Source organism: Schistocerca piceifrons, chromosome 4 (genome assembly GCF_021461385.2).
Source record: "Schistocerca piceifrons isolate TAMUIC-IGC-003096 chromosome 4, iqSchPice1.1, whole genome shotgun sequence".
In the NCBI taxonomy this organism is placed as follows: domain Eukaryota; kingdom Metazoa; phylum Arthropoda; class Insecta; order Orthoptera; family Acrididae; genus Schistocerca; species Schistocerca piceifrons.
In genome coordinates, this window is record NC_060141.1 from 390,600,715 (window position 1) to 390,617,752 (window position 17,038).

At 41.4% G+C, this 17,038-nt stretch overlaps 1 protein-coding gene across 1 annotated transcript in view; it reads right to left on the reverse strand.

The window, feature by feature from the left end:
- LOC124794912 (DNA polymerase epsilon catalytic subunit 1) overlaps positions 1-17,038 on the reverse strand; it is a 306,938-nt gene that overhangs the window by 104,588 nt on the left and 185,312 nt on the right. Inside the window, exons 25-26 of the mRNA XM_047258614.1 lie at positions 12,272-12,605; positions 10,011-10,150 (exon numbers count right to left, since the gene is read on the reverse strand). Of these exons, the coding sequence (XP_047114570.1) occupies positions 10,011-10,150; positions 12,272-12,605 (474 nt within the window). The remainder of the gene's footprint in view (positions 1-10,010; positions 10,151-12,271; positions 12,606-17,038) is intronic.

Genomic DNA, 17,038 nt, shown 5'->3' on the forward strand with positions numbered 1-17,038 from the left:
CTGTTATTGCAAGCAATCGAGGAGGTGCTTGTCTACCACATCCTCGACATCAGGTACTGAGAAGCCCACTGTTTGATGGTTTCACAGGAGATTTGGGGACTGGGCAAGCAAGTGTACGATGCCCTGTTCACACACAAATGTCAGCAGCAATTGGATGTAGGCACACTGACCAATTGCAGGGCATTGTCTCAACGCCTATTCATCTGTAACCATAAGGCCGAGTAGAAATATCTCGTACATACTGGTTCCAACTTATGCATGACCCCATGTAAGCACAGCAAGCAGCCGCACGCTACCTTCTGTCTGACGCCACCAACAATTCAACTGTATCGACATATGGAACGCTGCAAATCAGCCTGGACCTCAGACTGTGATGTGACTTTACTTTGGATTTCACAGTTGTAGATGTGCAAGAACCCATAATAGGCACGGATTCTTTGGCACATTATCAACTGCTTCCTGATATAGCGATTACACGGCTTGTCGATGGCATCACTGAGTTAACTAGTGTAAGACACCAGAGGCAAGTACATCGATTTATTGAAGATTTTCCCAGCACTGACAAGATCTCCGGGAGCATCGAAAGAGATTTCCCACAAGATGGTGCATCACATAAAAAGTGCGGAAGGCCCACCAATCTCCTGCCAGCCTCACCACTTGGCACTAGGTCAACATGGCATAGCAAAAGCAGAATCTGACAGCATGATTCGTGAAGATGTGAAGTCACCATTGAGTAGTCCCTGGTCGTGGTGATTTTGGTTTGTGGACATTCAGCAGCATGGTTATCAGCACCCGCACAAATTCCCAATCTTTTCGCTGCCCAATTTTCCAGAACTACGAGGACACAAAAACACACAGTCCCTGGGTGGAGAAAATCCCCAACCAGGCTGGGAATCGAACCCAGGACCCCATGATCCAGAGGCAGCAATGCTAATCATTAGACCATGAGCTGCGGACCCCCTGGTCGTCTCCACTACACTTGGTGCCAAAACAGAATGGTGCATGGCACCCTTTGGTGACTATCGGGCACTGAATGCTAAAACTGTCCTGATTGTTACCCAGTACCATTACTTTGGGACTATAATCAAGCATTATGTGGCATGACTGTATTTAGTGTTGTGCAAAGGCATATATGCGGATTCCAATGGCAGAAGCCGACTTACAAAAGACAGCCATTGTCACATCTTTTGGCTGTTTGAGAGTTGGTTCATGATGTTTGGCCTGCAAAATGCAGCGTAAATGTGGCGAAGGTTCTCCCAAGTGTACCTTCAACCAGGCAAAAGTTGATTTTTTGGGCCACAACATAATGTCCTCAGACTTGCTACTCCTGCCAGAGGAAGTGGAGGCCATCCTGCAGATGACCCGGCCAAATACCTGCAACGACTGCATCGTTTCCTCGGCACTGTCAATTTCTATTGCCGACATTACCTCACGAAGTGGAGCTGCAAGCACCATTAACAGCAGCACTCATTGGCCCAAAGGGCAAGGGAAATTCACAAGTTTCATGGAGGAATGAAATGATCTTGGCATTCGAAGCAGCCAAGAAGAGTCAAATGGATGCACCATTACTTGAGACCCGGAACCATGTCCACCCCTGTCATTAGCAGTTGATGCTAGTCAGACAGCAATAGGCACAGCGTTTGAACAACTTCAGGACGGAGCACAGCAGCTGCTAGCATTCTTCTTGCAAAAGCTGTCTCTGTCTCAATGAAAATGGGGTGCTTACAACAGAGAACTTTAAGCAATCTAGGAAGCCATTAAATATTTCCCGTCTCAGCTGGAGGACAGAGAATTTACCATCTTATAGCATCTGTAAGCCTCTCGCATATGCCTTCCGACAAAATAACTTGAATTGTTCACCTCAGCAGCACAATCTATTAGTCAACATTTCTCAGTTCAGTGAAGATATAAAACACATTTCTGGAATAGACAATGTAGCGACCCACTGCTCCTCCTGCGTCACAGAACTTGTGGTGGCACAACAATCAGACCAGGAGCTGCACTAGTTGCTTGAAGAATCCGAGTCGTCATTCAGACGTCAGACAGTAGAGATTCCTGGCACCAGTGCCAAGTTGTAGTGTGATGTGTCCAGTGGCAAACCTCACCCTTTCTTAGCCATGGCATTCAGGAGGTGTGCTTTGATAATGTGCATAATCTGTGCCATCCGGGAGTTAGTACAGCAACACAAGTAGTCTCCAGTCATTTTGTGTGGCCACGAGTCAAGAAAGATTGCCAAAACTGGGCATGGACATGTATTAAATACCAATGCTTGAAAGTCAGCAGACATGTTCACGCACCAAAGGACAACTTTTCAGATACAACAACTCAATTTGCACGCATTCATAGATTTAGTCGGCCCCTTTCTTCCTAAAATTGTCAATGGTATTTATTAACAGTGATTGACCAGTCCACCCACTGGCCAGAACACACACCAGTAGATAACATCTCGGCTGAGACCTTAGCTTCTGCCTTTGTTTCTAGTTGGGTGTCACACTTTGGTTGACCTTTGCAGTGTGAGGATGGATCACAGACACCAGTTTGAGCCTGATCTCTTTGCAAAGCTGACTAAATTCTGTGGCACTGTGCTCTTCGAACCCCGCACGTAACTGAATGATAGAACACTGGCACCAATCACTGAAAGCAGCCCTGATGTGCCATACGGCAAGTTGGACAACAGTGCTGCCAATCGTGTTGCTCAGTCTGAGAAGCACTTACAAGCCAGATTTGGACGCTTCAGCTGCCGAACTTGTGAATCATTATGTCTGCCAGGGGAGTTTGTGAATCCACAGTACTTGCTCCTACCTATCTTGGAGATGGTGATTTTATTTGTCAGTTGAGAGAATGTATGTCCCACATCCGGCCCTGGCAACCGCTCCGGCATGGCATCAGTCCTACATATGTACACCAAGACCTTCACAAGTGCACACACATAATGCTATGCTCTGATGGTGTCAAACCCCCATTGCAAACACCTTAGTCAGGACTGCATAAAGTGGCGCTCAACATTGTCATTAATTGCAGAACTACTACTGTCACACTGGACCGTGTAAGACCTGCATACCTCTTCAAGAAGAAATTCTGAGGACAACAAAGCACAATCACAACCCAGTTTCAACTGCCTCTGTCACTGCCGGTTCTGAGAGCCATCGATGCAAAGAAGCCCTCTGGATGCACAGCATGATTGGGTTGATGAGTCCATTTCCCTGAAAGGATTTAGGACTGTGCTCCGCTTTCCCAGCAGAGGCTGATGCAGCAGACAGAAGTGACATTACACTGCGACGCAAGTTGTGCTGTTTTCATAACACTGCCAAAGAGCATCTGCGCCAGCCACCAGAGGCGCTGTATTCTGTGGCATTTGTACACTTGCTCTTGGAATAGTTTCTTATTCCGGTGATTGTTGGTTATGGAGTTGCTTTTGACATATTGTAGAGTCGATACTACTTCCATATAAAATATCTCCATCTAACATTTGTCATTAACCAACTCTCTGAGCTTTTGAATAAAGTGCTACTGATTCTGACACGAAGGGTCTCCTCCTCCATTGGCGGCTAATAGTATGCATGCAGTAATTTGTTTCGACAGCCACAGACATAAAGCTACTCCGACAACAACATTGATCCCCATGAATCTGCTAACTTCCATCCAGAAATTGTTATATGAGCATTCAAGGCTAAATTAAAAGAATTAATTGATGTAGTGGTAATGAAAAACATATTTGTAAAAGTTGAGGCAGTCTTCTACACAACTGAATTTCAAAACAGAGTGTTGCCACATGCCCATATTTTAAGTTTTATGTGCAGAAAAAACTATTAATAATATAATGTAATAATAGTTGTAAAGTTTTATGTGCAGAAGAACCCCCCCCCCCCCCCCCCCCCCCCAATGAACTGTTGACCTTGCCGTTGGCGGGGAGGCTTGCATGGCTCAGTGATGCAGATAGTTGTACCGTAGGTGCAACCACAATGGAGGGGTATCTGTTGAGAGGTCAGACAAACGTGTGATTCCTGAAGAGGTGCAGGAGCCTTTTCAGTAGTTGCAGGGGCAACAGTCTGAATAATTGATTGAACTGACCTTGTACCATCAACCAAAACAGTACTGCTGTCCCAGTACTGAGAACATCTGAAAGCAAGGGGGAAACTACAGCTGTAATTTTTCATGAGGGCATGCAGCTTTAGGAGTATGGTTAAATGATGATGGCATCCTTTTGGGTAAAATATTCTGGAGGTAAAATAATCACCCATTTCGCTCTCCGGGCGGGGACTACTCAGGAGGACATCGTTATCAGGAGAAACAAAACTGCTGTTCTACGAATAGGAGCGTGGAATGTCAGACCCCGTAATCGGGCATATAGGCTAGAAAATTTAAAAAGGAAAGTGGATAGGTTAAAGTTATATGTTGTGGAAATTAGTCAAGTTTGGTGGCAAGGAGGAACATAACTTCTGATCAGTTGAATACAGGGTTAGAAATACACAATCAAATAGGGGTAATGCAGGACTAAGTTTAACAATTGATAAAAAAGTAGGAATGCGGATAAGCTACAACAAACAGCATAGCGAATGCATTATCTTAGCCAAGATAGACAAGAATCTCATGGCTACCACAGTAGTACAAGTTTATATGCCAACTAGCTCCGTAGATGATGAAGAGATTGAAGAAATGTAGGATGAGATAATATAAATTATTCAGATAGTTAAAGGAGACGAAAATTTAATAGTCATGGCAGATTGGAATTTAATAGTGGGAGAAGGAAACGCAGTAGGTGAATATGGACTGGGGGTAAGGAATGAAAAAGGAAGGCATCTGGTAGAACTTTGCACAGAGCACAACTTAATCATGGCTAACACACTGTTTAAGAATCATGGAAGAAAGTTGTTTACGTGGAAGAGACTTGGAGACACTGGTAGGTTTCAGATTGACCACAATTTATTGGTTATAAACAGTAGATTAAAACTGAAGAAACTACAAAAAGGTAGGAATTTAAGGAGATGGGACCTCGATAAACTGAAAGAAGCAGAAGTTGTAGAGAATTTCAGAGGGAGCATTAGAGAACGGTTGACAAGAACAGGGGAAAGGAATTCAGTAGAAGAAAATGGGTAGCTTTGAGAAACAAAATAGTGAAGGCCGAAGAGAATCAAGCAGGTAAAAGGATGAGGACTAGTAGAAACCTTTGGGTAACACAAGAGATATTGAATTTAACTAATGAAAGGAAAAAATATAAAAATGCAGTAAATGAATTAGTCAAAAAGGAATAAAATTGTCTAAAAAATGAGATCGACGGGAAACGCAAAATGGCTAGGCGGGAATGGCTAGAGGACAAATGTAAGGATGTAGAAGCATATAACACTAGAGGTAAGACAGATACTACCTACAGGAAAATAAAAGAGATCTTTGGAGGAAAGAGAACCACCTGTATGAATATCATGAACTCAGTTGGAAAATTGAAAGACTTAAGTCAAAACAAGGCCCTGGAAGTAGACAACATACTATTAGAACCACTGTTAGCCTTGGGAGAGCCAGCCATGACAAAACTCTTCCGTCTGATGAGCAAGATGTTCAAGCCTGCTGAAATACTCTCACACTACAAGAAGAATGTCATAATTCAAATTCCAAAGAAAGCAGGTGTCAACAGGTGGGAAAATTACCGAACTATCAGTTTAATAAGTCACGGCTACAAAATACTAATGTGATTTCTTTACATACGAATGGAAAAACTGGTAGAAGCTGACCTTGGAGAGGATCAATTTGGATTCCATAGAAACGTAGGAACACAAAAAGCAATACTGACCCTATGACTCATCTTAGGAGATAGGTTAAGGAAAGGCACTATGTTTATAGCTCTGTAGACTTAAGAAAGCTTTGGATAATGTTGACGAGAATACTCTCTTTCAAACTGTGAAGGTGACAGGGGGAAATTACAGAGAGTGAAAAGCTATTTACAATTTGTACAGAAACCAGAAGGCAGTTATAAGAGTAGAGGGGCACAAACAGGAAGAAACGGTTGAGAAGGGAGTGAGACAGGGTTGTAGCCTATCCCCACTGTTACACCATCTGTATACTGAGCAAGCAGTAAAGGAAACAAAAGAAAAATTTGGAGTAGAAATTAAAATTCAGGGAGAAGAAATAAAAACCTTGAGGTTTGCCTATGAAATTGTAATTCTGTCAGAGGCAGCAAAGGACTTGGAAGAACAGTTGAACAGAATGGGCAGTGCCTTGTCGGGAGGGTATCATCAACAAAAGCACAATGAGGATAATGGAATGTAGTTGAATTAAATCGGGTGATGCTGCGGGAATTAGATTAGGAAATGAGACACAAAAATAGTAGACGAGTTTTGCTATTTTAGCTGCAAAATAACTGATGATGGTCAAAGCAGAGAGAATATAAAACAGACTGGCAATGGAAAGAAAAGCATTTCTGAATAAGAGAAATCTGTTAACATCAAATATAGACTTAAGTGTTTGGGAGTCTCTTCTGAAAGTATTTGTATGGAGTGTAGCCATATATGGAGATGAAAAAACATGGACGATGAACAGTTTAGACAAGAAGAGAACAAAAGCTTTTGAAATATGGTGCTACAGAAGAATGCTGAAGGTTAGATGGGTACACAAGGTAATCAATGAGGAGGTGCTGAACAGAACTTCACTAGAAGAAGGGATTGGTTGGTAGGACACATTATGAGGCAACACTTTAGTATTGGAGGGAAGTGTGGAGGGTAAAAATCATAGAGGGAGACCAAGAGATGAATACACTAAGCACATTCCGAAGGATGTAGGTTGCAGTAGTTATTCGGAGATGAAGAGGCTTGCGCAGTATAGAGTAGCACAGAGAGCTGCATCAGGCCCATCTTTGGATTGAAGATCACAACAACAACATGCGCAGAAATTTCAGAAATTCAAACACAATGTAAACTATATGAATGTGTTGCAAAACATATAATGCATGGACCATATGGTGCATTTAATCAAAATTCTACGAGTATGAGAGATGGCAAATGCACAAAACGGTCTCCTAATGATTTCTGTAAAATCACATGACAATCAGTTAATTGATATCAATTGTATATAGATGGCGTGATTATGATGTTAGCATTGATATTCAATGACAAAAACTTGACAATCGTTACAATATACCATACAATCTATACTTGCTAAATGTGAATGCTGAATTTTGCACTACAGTTGAAAGTGTTAAATACATTTAAAAATATGTATGTATAGGGTATGATAGCAGAAGTATAGAAGTACACAATGAGAGAACATATGGGAAGGAAGAAGAATTAAGAATATTTCTTCGTGAAGATTTCTTAAGGAAATACAATGAAGAAATTTCTTACAACAGAGTACTATTAGAAATTGATGATATTTTAAAGGTCATAATTTGATATAGGTACCTTGGATTACCCATTCCAATGTTAATGCCAGTATTTCTTGAAGTAGATATTCTAGATCCAATCCAAGAAGAGTTAGAATTTAGTGAACTTTACGAAAGAGCTAACTGAGCAGTGTAGTATATTTGGCCATGTTATTTGTAAAATTCAGTACCGTGACACTGGGCCGAATGTGTTTTGCTTGACTGCTCATACAGGATGTGGTAAAACATTGACACAAACTGCAATTATACACAAATTAAATTTGTTTAATCTTCATTTCATTGCAACTGTCTTTAGCGGCATAGCTTCATCTCTCCTAATAGGAGACAGAACCTTGCACAATGCATTTAAATTGCCCATTCCAGTATTAGAAAATTCTGTGCCCGTTATAACACAGAAAAGTAAAAACGGTCAACACATTAATTAACGATCATTGATTCCTAGAGATTAAGTTTCAATGTGTCTACTTCAAGTATTGGAACTTGTAGGCAGATTATTTGGAGATCTTTGTATAGATGGCCGTAATAAACTTAAAACTTTTGGAGGTAAAACTGTTGTTTTAAGTGATGATTTTTGACAAATTTTACCAGTTGTTCAATATGGATCATGTGCAACTTCAATTACAAATTGGAACAAGTTTAGAAAGTTTCACCATGTTACTTTAAACAAAATCATTTTGCATCATGAAGTAGAGTTTTCAGATTTTTCAAACCAAATTGGTAATGGCAAGCAAGAAAAATTTTCACAATTTCTTGACTACTATTGAAATACCACAGCCATAGGTCGGTGATCAAAATTATATTGTTAATGATATTTATAGCAATATTGCAGAAAACATTTTATCACAATCCATGTTAAATTCAGTTACTTTAGCACCAAAAAATGAAGTTCACACTACAATCAATGACAACATACTCAACACTATGCCAGGTGAAGCAATGATAAAATAATTTGTGATAATGGATACAAAATTAATAATTACTATCCAGTAGAATTTTTGAATTCTCTGTCTGAAAATGGCTTACCACCACATAAATTACGATAAAAAAATTATTGGATTGTTCTTTTCAGTAAAAATATAAATACGAAAGAAGGATTAGTTAATGGGACCAGAATGTCTGTCGAATGTTTTTTAATGATGTTCATTACCAAGTTCTAACTCAAACCACACAAAATAAGTGAATTTTGACTCCAGGTGTGCATATTCAAGTACTACTTTATCTATCCAGCAATTTCAAAGGGCACAATTCCCGATTATTTCAACATTTGATATTACCATTAATAAGTTACAAGCAGAAATATTAGAAACAATTGGGATTTTATTGAGACAACCAGTCTTTACTCATGGTCAGTTATAAGTTGCAACAAACAGAGTTTGATCTTTCGATGGTTTGAAATTTTATATTTGTGAACAGAACGAGCAAGGACATTTACAGAATGACGAAGGAATATTTATTAAAAATTATGTTTGCACTGAGGTTTTGTGTCATTAAATTGTAGAATAAAGCAGTTATTTGCTTCATTTGTGTCTTTCATTCTCTTATGCTTCCTCATTGTCCTTTCTTACTCCTATCCTCATAGCTTCCAAGTAAGACCTAAAAATCTGCATAGTGTTCAGGTAAAAACCACAAATAAATTCCAATTACGTTTTATTACTTTATAAACACAATTGGTCTAATTTCGAGCACAGGTGATGCTAATAAATACAAAACCATCGACAACTGCAGAATATTCCACTGGTATTTACACCAAACATTATGCTGTTTATTCCAACAGTAAAGAGGGTGACATTTATATCAGTTCACTGAGGGACATCATTCTCTTCTACAAAACTGCTTGAGAGAATGTCTACCATTTAGTATAGGACAATGACTCAGCAAGGAAGGATCTTAGTGAAACTGTTAACTTTCCACAGAAGTCTTACTGTGAAGCTGGCCATTACGATTTACTTCGCAATAGTTCAATAGGCCTTTTTAATGCCAAAAATCAATCCTAGGATGTGCTTATACAGCACATAAACAGTGAGAACAATGTATTAACAGAAAAATGTGCAATGTTGAGGCTTTCAGATACCAGTGTCCAAGCAAATGTTATGTTCATTGCTATGTCTACTGCATTCTGGGGGACCTGTAATGCTACACAAATACAGCAGACATATCAGACACAACAGTGCATGAGTGATAACATAAGGACACTAAAAGGATGTTTACACACTAATGGTCCTTTCACCAACTGTGAGCTTCTCTTTGCAACCAGTTAAGCATTTGGTGAAAGAATCTTTAGTGTTTAAATATCCTTTAGGTGTTCTGACTTCATCACATGTGCACATTTGTATCTGATGTGTCTGCTGTTTGGCTTATTGGATCATATAGTGCCAAATTTTCCAAAAATTCTGGAGTGGATATAAGGAAGATGATACAAAACACTCACAATCAGCCTAACAAATAACCCAAATTAATTTCAGCAAAATGAACACATGCTTGTCAGTTGTAGTTTGGGTTGCACCATAGTCCATGAGCTCTTCTAAAACAGAAACAGAACTTACACTCCTACTGCTACTGCATACCTCCTTGTTGATGACATATGAAAGCATTTTAACAGTCTTTAAATTACTACCAATCATAGCTTGTTTATTAGACTAACCTTCAATGTCATGAACATGACTTGACTGCAGAAGTGTGTTTACTGCCAATCCATCAATGTCAAGATCAATGCAGAATGTTGAATAGCAGCCTGGGTTATTATGAACAATACTTGAGCTTTCTTCAAACTCAGTCAGCAGCCTGTTGAAAACAAATTTGTTTTTATGTATGTGTGAAACATTAAATGATCATTAATTTAATTCAAAGCAATAAATAGAAAATTAATACCGTTTAATTTTATATAATTTTTTTACAGTTATTTTTTCTCAGGGTAGAATTTAATCTCATGGTAGTCTGTTAGCTTCATGTGTAGCAAACACACTGTACTAGTTTCCATTGTTGGCATTCTTGGTGCTCGCCTGTGAGACGTGGCAAGCTGAGACATGTTCAGTATCACCTACCGCAGCAATGGAGGTGGTGCGCAATGGGGCTTTGAAATTCTGCTTTCGTCTCAGTGAATCTTCAGCTGAGGCCTCTTTGATGTTACAGGAGGCCTACAGAGAGTGTTCCGCACAGCTGGATGGCGGTTTAATTAATTTTAGGAGGAGAGAGAATCAAATTTCAGAGGAACATAGACCTGGTACTCCAGTTACTGCTCTTACGGATGCAAACATCAACATCGCTGCTGTAATTGAGAGAGAGGATCAATGAATAACCTTACTAATGCTTTCTGAAATATTAAAAATGTTATTGGGTGTCATCCACAGGCTGTTGACAGAAAATTTTCCTTGAAACAGACTGGATGCGGCGTCATGATAATACACGGCCACATACTGCAAATGTTGTTACTGGATATCTTGCAAAAATCAATGTGAAATGGTTCCCACACTGTCCGTACAGTCCAGATTTAGCCCTGTGTGACTTTTTTCTATTCCATAACCTGAAAAAAACCCTTTCACGGCAGGCATTTTCCATCATTAGAAGTAGTTGTGAAGGCTGTGGACATGATTCTGAAGGACCTTTCAAAAAATGTTTTCCAGCATGCTTTTACTAACTGGCAGAAACACTGGGACAACTGCATCACATCATAAGGAGGTTACTTTGAGATGCATCATCAAATTTATGAGGGTGAACATAGATATGTGGAGGAGGGATGGGGGTGGGAGAGAAACTGTGATCATTCTTTAGAACACGAATAAGAAATATATAGATATGCAGAAGTTAAGGGGAAGTCTTCCATTCCAAATGGTCCCTGTGGAGAAATGAAGTCTGAAGTAATAACTAATTTGTAAGGCACCAATTTCTATTCATATTCTCTATGAGTGTATCACTCTCGATGAAATAGCTGTTTGAAAGTTAGGGATTTGATTACTGATAGGCATCAGCCCTGTTCCAATTGTCCTTATTTAAGGAGTTTGTTAGCAACAACTCCTCTACCTTCTCAAATATTAAACATAGAATGTATTGAAAATTTAAAAGAATCTATATTAAAAAAAATAAAATAAAATAAAATAAATAAATAAAAAAACTTTGTCACATTCAAAAGTATGTGCACAAAAAGTGACATCATTTTATTTTACATTAAATTTAACACACAACTGGTAAATATTACAGAAACAATTAGAAAAAAAGGATAGTCATGAGATACTGAGTTGGCTTTAAAACAGTGATGGCAGTGAGACAAGTATTAGCTATTTTAATTGAGAAATACAGAGGAAAAGAAAATATAAAATGGTGGGGGCAATTGGAAAAGAAATGTATAACCATGAAAAAATAAGTTATTCAAGAGTCAAAAGCAAATGAGTAACTCCACAGGCTTTGGGTTTAACTTCCAAACCATGCACCTCTTCCCTCTTAACATGCACACATTTTCCATTTAATAACTTTCCCTTCTTTCTTCTTGTGTGATTTCAACATCATCATGATGATGATCATCATCATCCTAATCATCATCATTTTTTAATCTCATATTCCTTGAGTTTAATGACCTCTATTCTTATTAAACTGAGACTTTTCCTCCCTTCCTATATAACTCTGTCCTCAGCTGTTTACATGCTAGTCTACATACTGAACTGCCATTATGTTTTCTCAAATATAAAGTTAGCAGCACAGACCCTGTTTAATGCTGAATGGAGAACACTTACAGAAGTTTCTTGAAATCACCCATCAATATTTTAGTGCTTTACTTTAAGAGCTTAATCAGTTTTACTACTTGAAGTGTTGGTACTATTTCTAACATTACAGTCCTACTTACACTACACAAATTATTTCAAATGCTTTCAATATACATTAAGACAGTGGCTGAAAGAAAATGCTGCAAACCTGTTATCATCAACTTCTCGCCCTCCAAGATCTGGTCTTTCAGTTGGAGAGCACCACAGGACAAAATTATTCTTAATGAGATGTCTTGCATAGAACAGATCCGCACCAAACAGAGGTGGATCTGCTGGAATGTTCCCAAGTGGCGCATGAAAATATCTTGCTTGTTCTACCATCAAATTTAGTACAACATTTGAGTTGAGATAGTGGCGTACCACATTTCTTGCAACTGTACGCTGCCAGTTCAAATCCCACTGAATCTCAACATCTTTGACATGAATGGGAATCAATGGGAATTCTTGTAATCCTGGCATATTTGAAGTCAATGTAGGCAGATCTGGAAAATAAAAAAGTATTGTCAACAGAGAAGATAAAATACATGACGAACGAACGAACACACACACACACACACACACACACACACACACACACACACACACACACACACACAGAGAGAGAGAGAGAGAGAGAGAGAAGAGAGAGAGATCAAAAGCAGGACACGGAAGAAAAAGTTACGCCTAAAGTACAAGTGAGACACCAAGTGATACTGACGTACACACGTAATTCACGATCTTTACTATGCAGTTAGTAACAAGAAAGAATAAAATGGTAAACAAAACAATAATTATAGATTAAACAATGGAAAACCAGGATGGAGTGTAACAATATTATGAAAAGGAAAGTTGCCACTCACAATATAGCGAAGACGCTGAGTCGCAGATAGGCAGTACAAAAAAACTATCACCAATAAAGCTTTCGGCCAGTAAGAGCTTCGCCAAAAAACTGAGGCCACACAGCCAGCAGCAGCACCAGTGCATGATGGGAGTGGTGACTGGGTGGGAGCAAGGAGGAGGTTGGGGGCGGGGAGGGGGAGGGGTGGTGGACAGGGAAGTGCTGCAGGTTAGCTGGAGGGCAGGTGAGAGGTGGGGAGGGGGAGGGAGGGGGTTGCGGAAAAGGAGAGAAGTAAAAAGATTGGGTGTGATGGTGGAATTTGGGCAGTGTAGTGCTGGAATGGTAAGAGGGAAGGGGCTGGATGGGTGAGGAGAATTACTAATGAAGGTTGAGGCCAGGAGGGTTATGGGAACATAGGATATATTGCAGGGTAAGCTTCCACCTGCACAATTCAGAAAAGTTGGTGTTGGTGGGAAGGATCCATTTTGCACAGGCTGTGAAGCAGTCATTGAAATGAAGGTTGTCATGTTTGGCAGTGTGCTCAGCGACAGGGTGGTCCACTTGTTTCTGGCCACAGTTTGTTGCTGGCCCTTCTTGCGGACAGACAGCTTGTTCTGCGGCACAGGTTGCAGCTTAGCTCGTAAGTCACATGACTGGTTTCACAGGTATTCCTGCCTTTGATGGAATGGATGATGTTTGTGACCAGAGTGGAGTAGGTGGTGGGGGGAGGATGTATGGGACAGGTCTTGCATCTAGGTCTATTACGGGGGTATGAGCTATGAGGCAAGAGGTTGGGAGCAGGGGTTGTGTAGGGATGGACGAGTATATTGTGTAGGTGGAAGGTGGAATACCACTGTGGGAGGGGTGGGATGGATAGTAGGCAGGACATTTCTCATTTCAGGGCTCAAAGAGAGATAGTCGAAATCCTGGCGGAGACTGTAATTAGGTTGCTCCAGTCCTGGGTGGTACTGAGTTACAAGGGGAATGCTCCTCTGTGGCCAGACGGTGGGACTTTGCGAGGTGGTGGGAGACTGGAAAGACAAGGCTCAGGAGATAAGTTTTTATACAAGGTTGGAAGGATAATTATGCTCTGTGAAGGCATCAGTGAGATCTTCAATATATTTTGAGAGGGACCACCTGTCACTGCAGATGCGACGGCCACAGTTGACTAGACTTCTTGGTGTAAAACGGGTGGCAGCTGTTGAAGTGGAGGTATTACTAGTGATTAGTAGGTTTGATATGGATGGAGGTACTGATGTAACTGTCTTTGAGGTGGAGGTCAACATCTAAGAAGGTGGCTTGTTGGGTTGAGTAGGACCAGGTGAAGCAAATGAGGGAGAAGTGGTCAAGGTTCTGGAGGATTGTGGATAAGGTGTCCTCACCCTCAATCCAGATTGCAAAGATATCATCAACGAATCTTAACCAGGTGAGGTGTTTAGGATTCTGAGTGTTTAGGAAGGGTTCATGGTGTATGAATAGGCTAGCATAGAATGGTGCCACACGGTGCCTGTAGCCATACCCCGGATTTGTTTGTAGGTAGTGCCATCAAAGGAGTAATTATGGGTGACGATTTGGTTGGTGATGGTGACTAGGAAGGAGGTTGTTGGTATGGAATCTGTCGGGCGTTGAGAAATGTAGTGTTCAATAGTGCTAAGCCATGTGCATTTGGATGTTAGCGAAAAGGGAAGTGGCATCAATAGTGATGAGCAGGACACCGTGTGGTAAGGGACAGGAACTGTGGAGAGCTGGTGGAGGAAATGGTTGGTATCTTTTATATACTAGGGTAGGTTCCAGGTCATAGGTTGAAGGTATTGGTCTGCAAGAGCAGAGATTCTCTCAGTGGGGGCACAGTAAATGGCCACAGTTGTGTGTCCTGGGTTGTTGGGTTTATGGACTTTGCGAAGCATGTAGAAGGCAGGGGTGCGGGGAGTGGTAGGGTTGAGCAGAGAGATGGACTCCGGGGAGAGGTTCTAGCATGGGCCTAAGGATATGAGGAGTGACTGTAGATCCTGCTGGATTTCTGGAATTGGGTCACTGTTGCAAGGTTTGTAGGTGGAAGAATCTGACAGCTGGGGAAGACCTTCTGCCACGTAATCCTTGCAGTTCAAAACAACAGTGGTGGAGCCTTTTCTGCAGGTAGGATTATAAGGTCGGGATCAGTTTTTAGATGGCACACTGTGGTTCTTTCTGCTGTTGTAAGGTTAGTTTGCAGGTTGAGCGATTTGGGGAATGAAGGTGAGGCGAGGTTTGAGGTTAAGAAATTCTGAAAAGTTAACAGGGGTGACTTGGGGGTAGTGGGGGTGGATCTCAGTTGAATGGAGGAGTGAAATGAGTTCGGCAGGGTTCAGCATTTGGTCTTTGGTTGAGTCTGATTGGTGGTGTTGGTGGCGAAAAAAGTGATTCCACTGTAGGGACCGGGAGAAGGAGAGAAGGTTGTTAACAAGTCCTGCATTAATGAATTTGGGAGTGGGGCAAAAGTTGAGGCCTTTGGAAAGGACTTATATTTCTGTGGGGCTAAGGCTTCTGGAGGAATGGTTCATGACTGTATTACGGGTCTGTTTAGGTTCTGGATTCCGTGTGGTGATGGGAGGGAATTTTGGAGTGTGGGGTAAGTGTGGTAGGTCTGCAAGACAGGGTTTGTCTGCTATGAGGGGACATTGTCGGAGGTTTGGAGGTTGTTGTAGAGGTGGTGGACAGTGGTACTCAAAGGCAGGAGTACGAAGTGAGCAGAGTGGAGAGCTTTTCGAGGTAGCAATGTGCAAGTTGCTACTGTTCCTGGAGGGCAAGAGTTTCAATGTGTGTTACGGGTTCCAGGAATTTGGGATTGCAATGCAGGAGAATTTTGCGGATGGAGAGCAGGTACTGCAAGGAGGTTTGGCTTTGGTTGATATAGTTTTGCACGACTATGTTGGCGAGGGCTAAGGATTAGCAGAATATGAACTGGTGGAAGTCATTATGGAAGGAGGGGTGGCAGCCAAAGATGGTTAATTTGATGGTAAGGCCATTTGCGGCTCCAAACCTCCCCAATGTCTCCTCAGAGCGGACAAACCCTGTGTCACAGACCTACTACACTTACACCACCCTCCAAAATTTCCTCCCATCACCACACAGAATCCAGAACCTAAACAGACCAGCAACAGAGTCATGAACGTTTCGTTCAGAAACCATAGCCCCACAGAAATATCAGTCCTTTCGAAAGGTCTCATCTTTTGCCCCACTCCGAAATTCATTCATGCAGGACTTGTTAACAACCTTCTCTCCTTCTTCCAGTCCCTGCAGTGGAGACACTTTTTCGCCACCAACACTACCAGTGAGACTCAACCAAAGACCAAATGCTGAACCCTGCCAAACTCAGTTCACTCCTCCATCCAACTGGGATCCCCCACCACTGCCCCCAAGACACCCCGTTAACTTTTCACAATTTCTTAACCTCAAACCTCACCTCACCATCATTCCCCAAATCGCTCAACCTGCAAACTAACCTTACAACAGCAGAAAGAACCACAGTGTGCCATCTAAAAACTGATCCCGACCTTGTAACCCTACCTGCAACAAAGGCTCCACCACTGTTTTTTTGAACTGCAAGGATTACCTGGCAGAAGGACTTCGCCAGCTGTCAGGTACTTCCACCTACAAACCTTGCAACAGTGACCCAATTCCAGAAATCCAGCAGGATCTACAGTCACTCCTCATATCCTTAGACCCATCCCAGAACCTCTCCCCGGAGTCCATCTCTCTGCTCACCTCTATCACTCCCTGCACTCTTACCTTCTACATGCTTCGTAAAGTCCATAAACCCAACAACCCAGGACACACCATTGTGGCTAGTTACTGTGCCCGTACTGAGAGAATCTCTATCCTCGCAGACCAACACCTCCAAGCTATTACCTGGAACCTACCCTACTTTCTTTATAGATACCAACCATTTCCTCCACCAGCTCTCTACAGTTGCTGTCCCTTTATCAAACAGTGTCCTACTCATCATTATTGATGCCACCTCCCTTTACACTAACATCACCAATGCTCATTGCCTTACCACTATTGAACACTACCTTTCCCAACGCCCGACGGCTTCCAAACCCTAAACACCCAGAATCC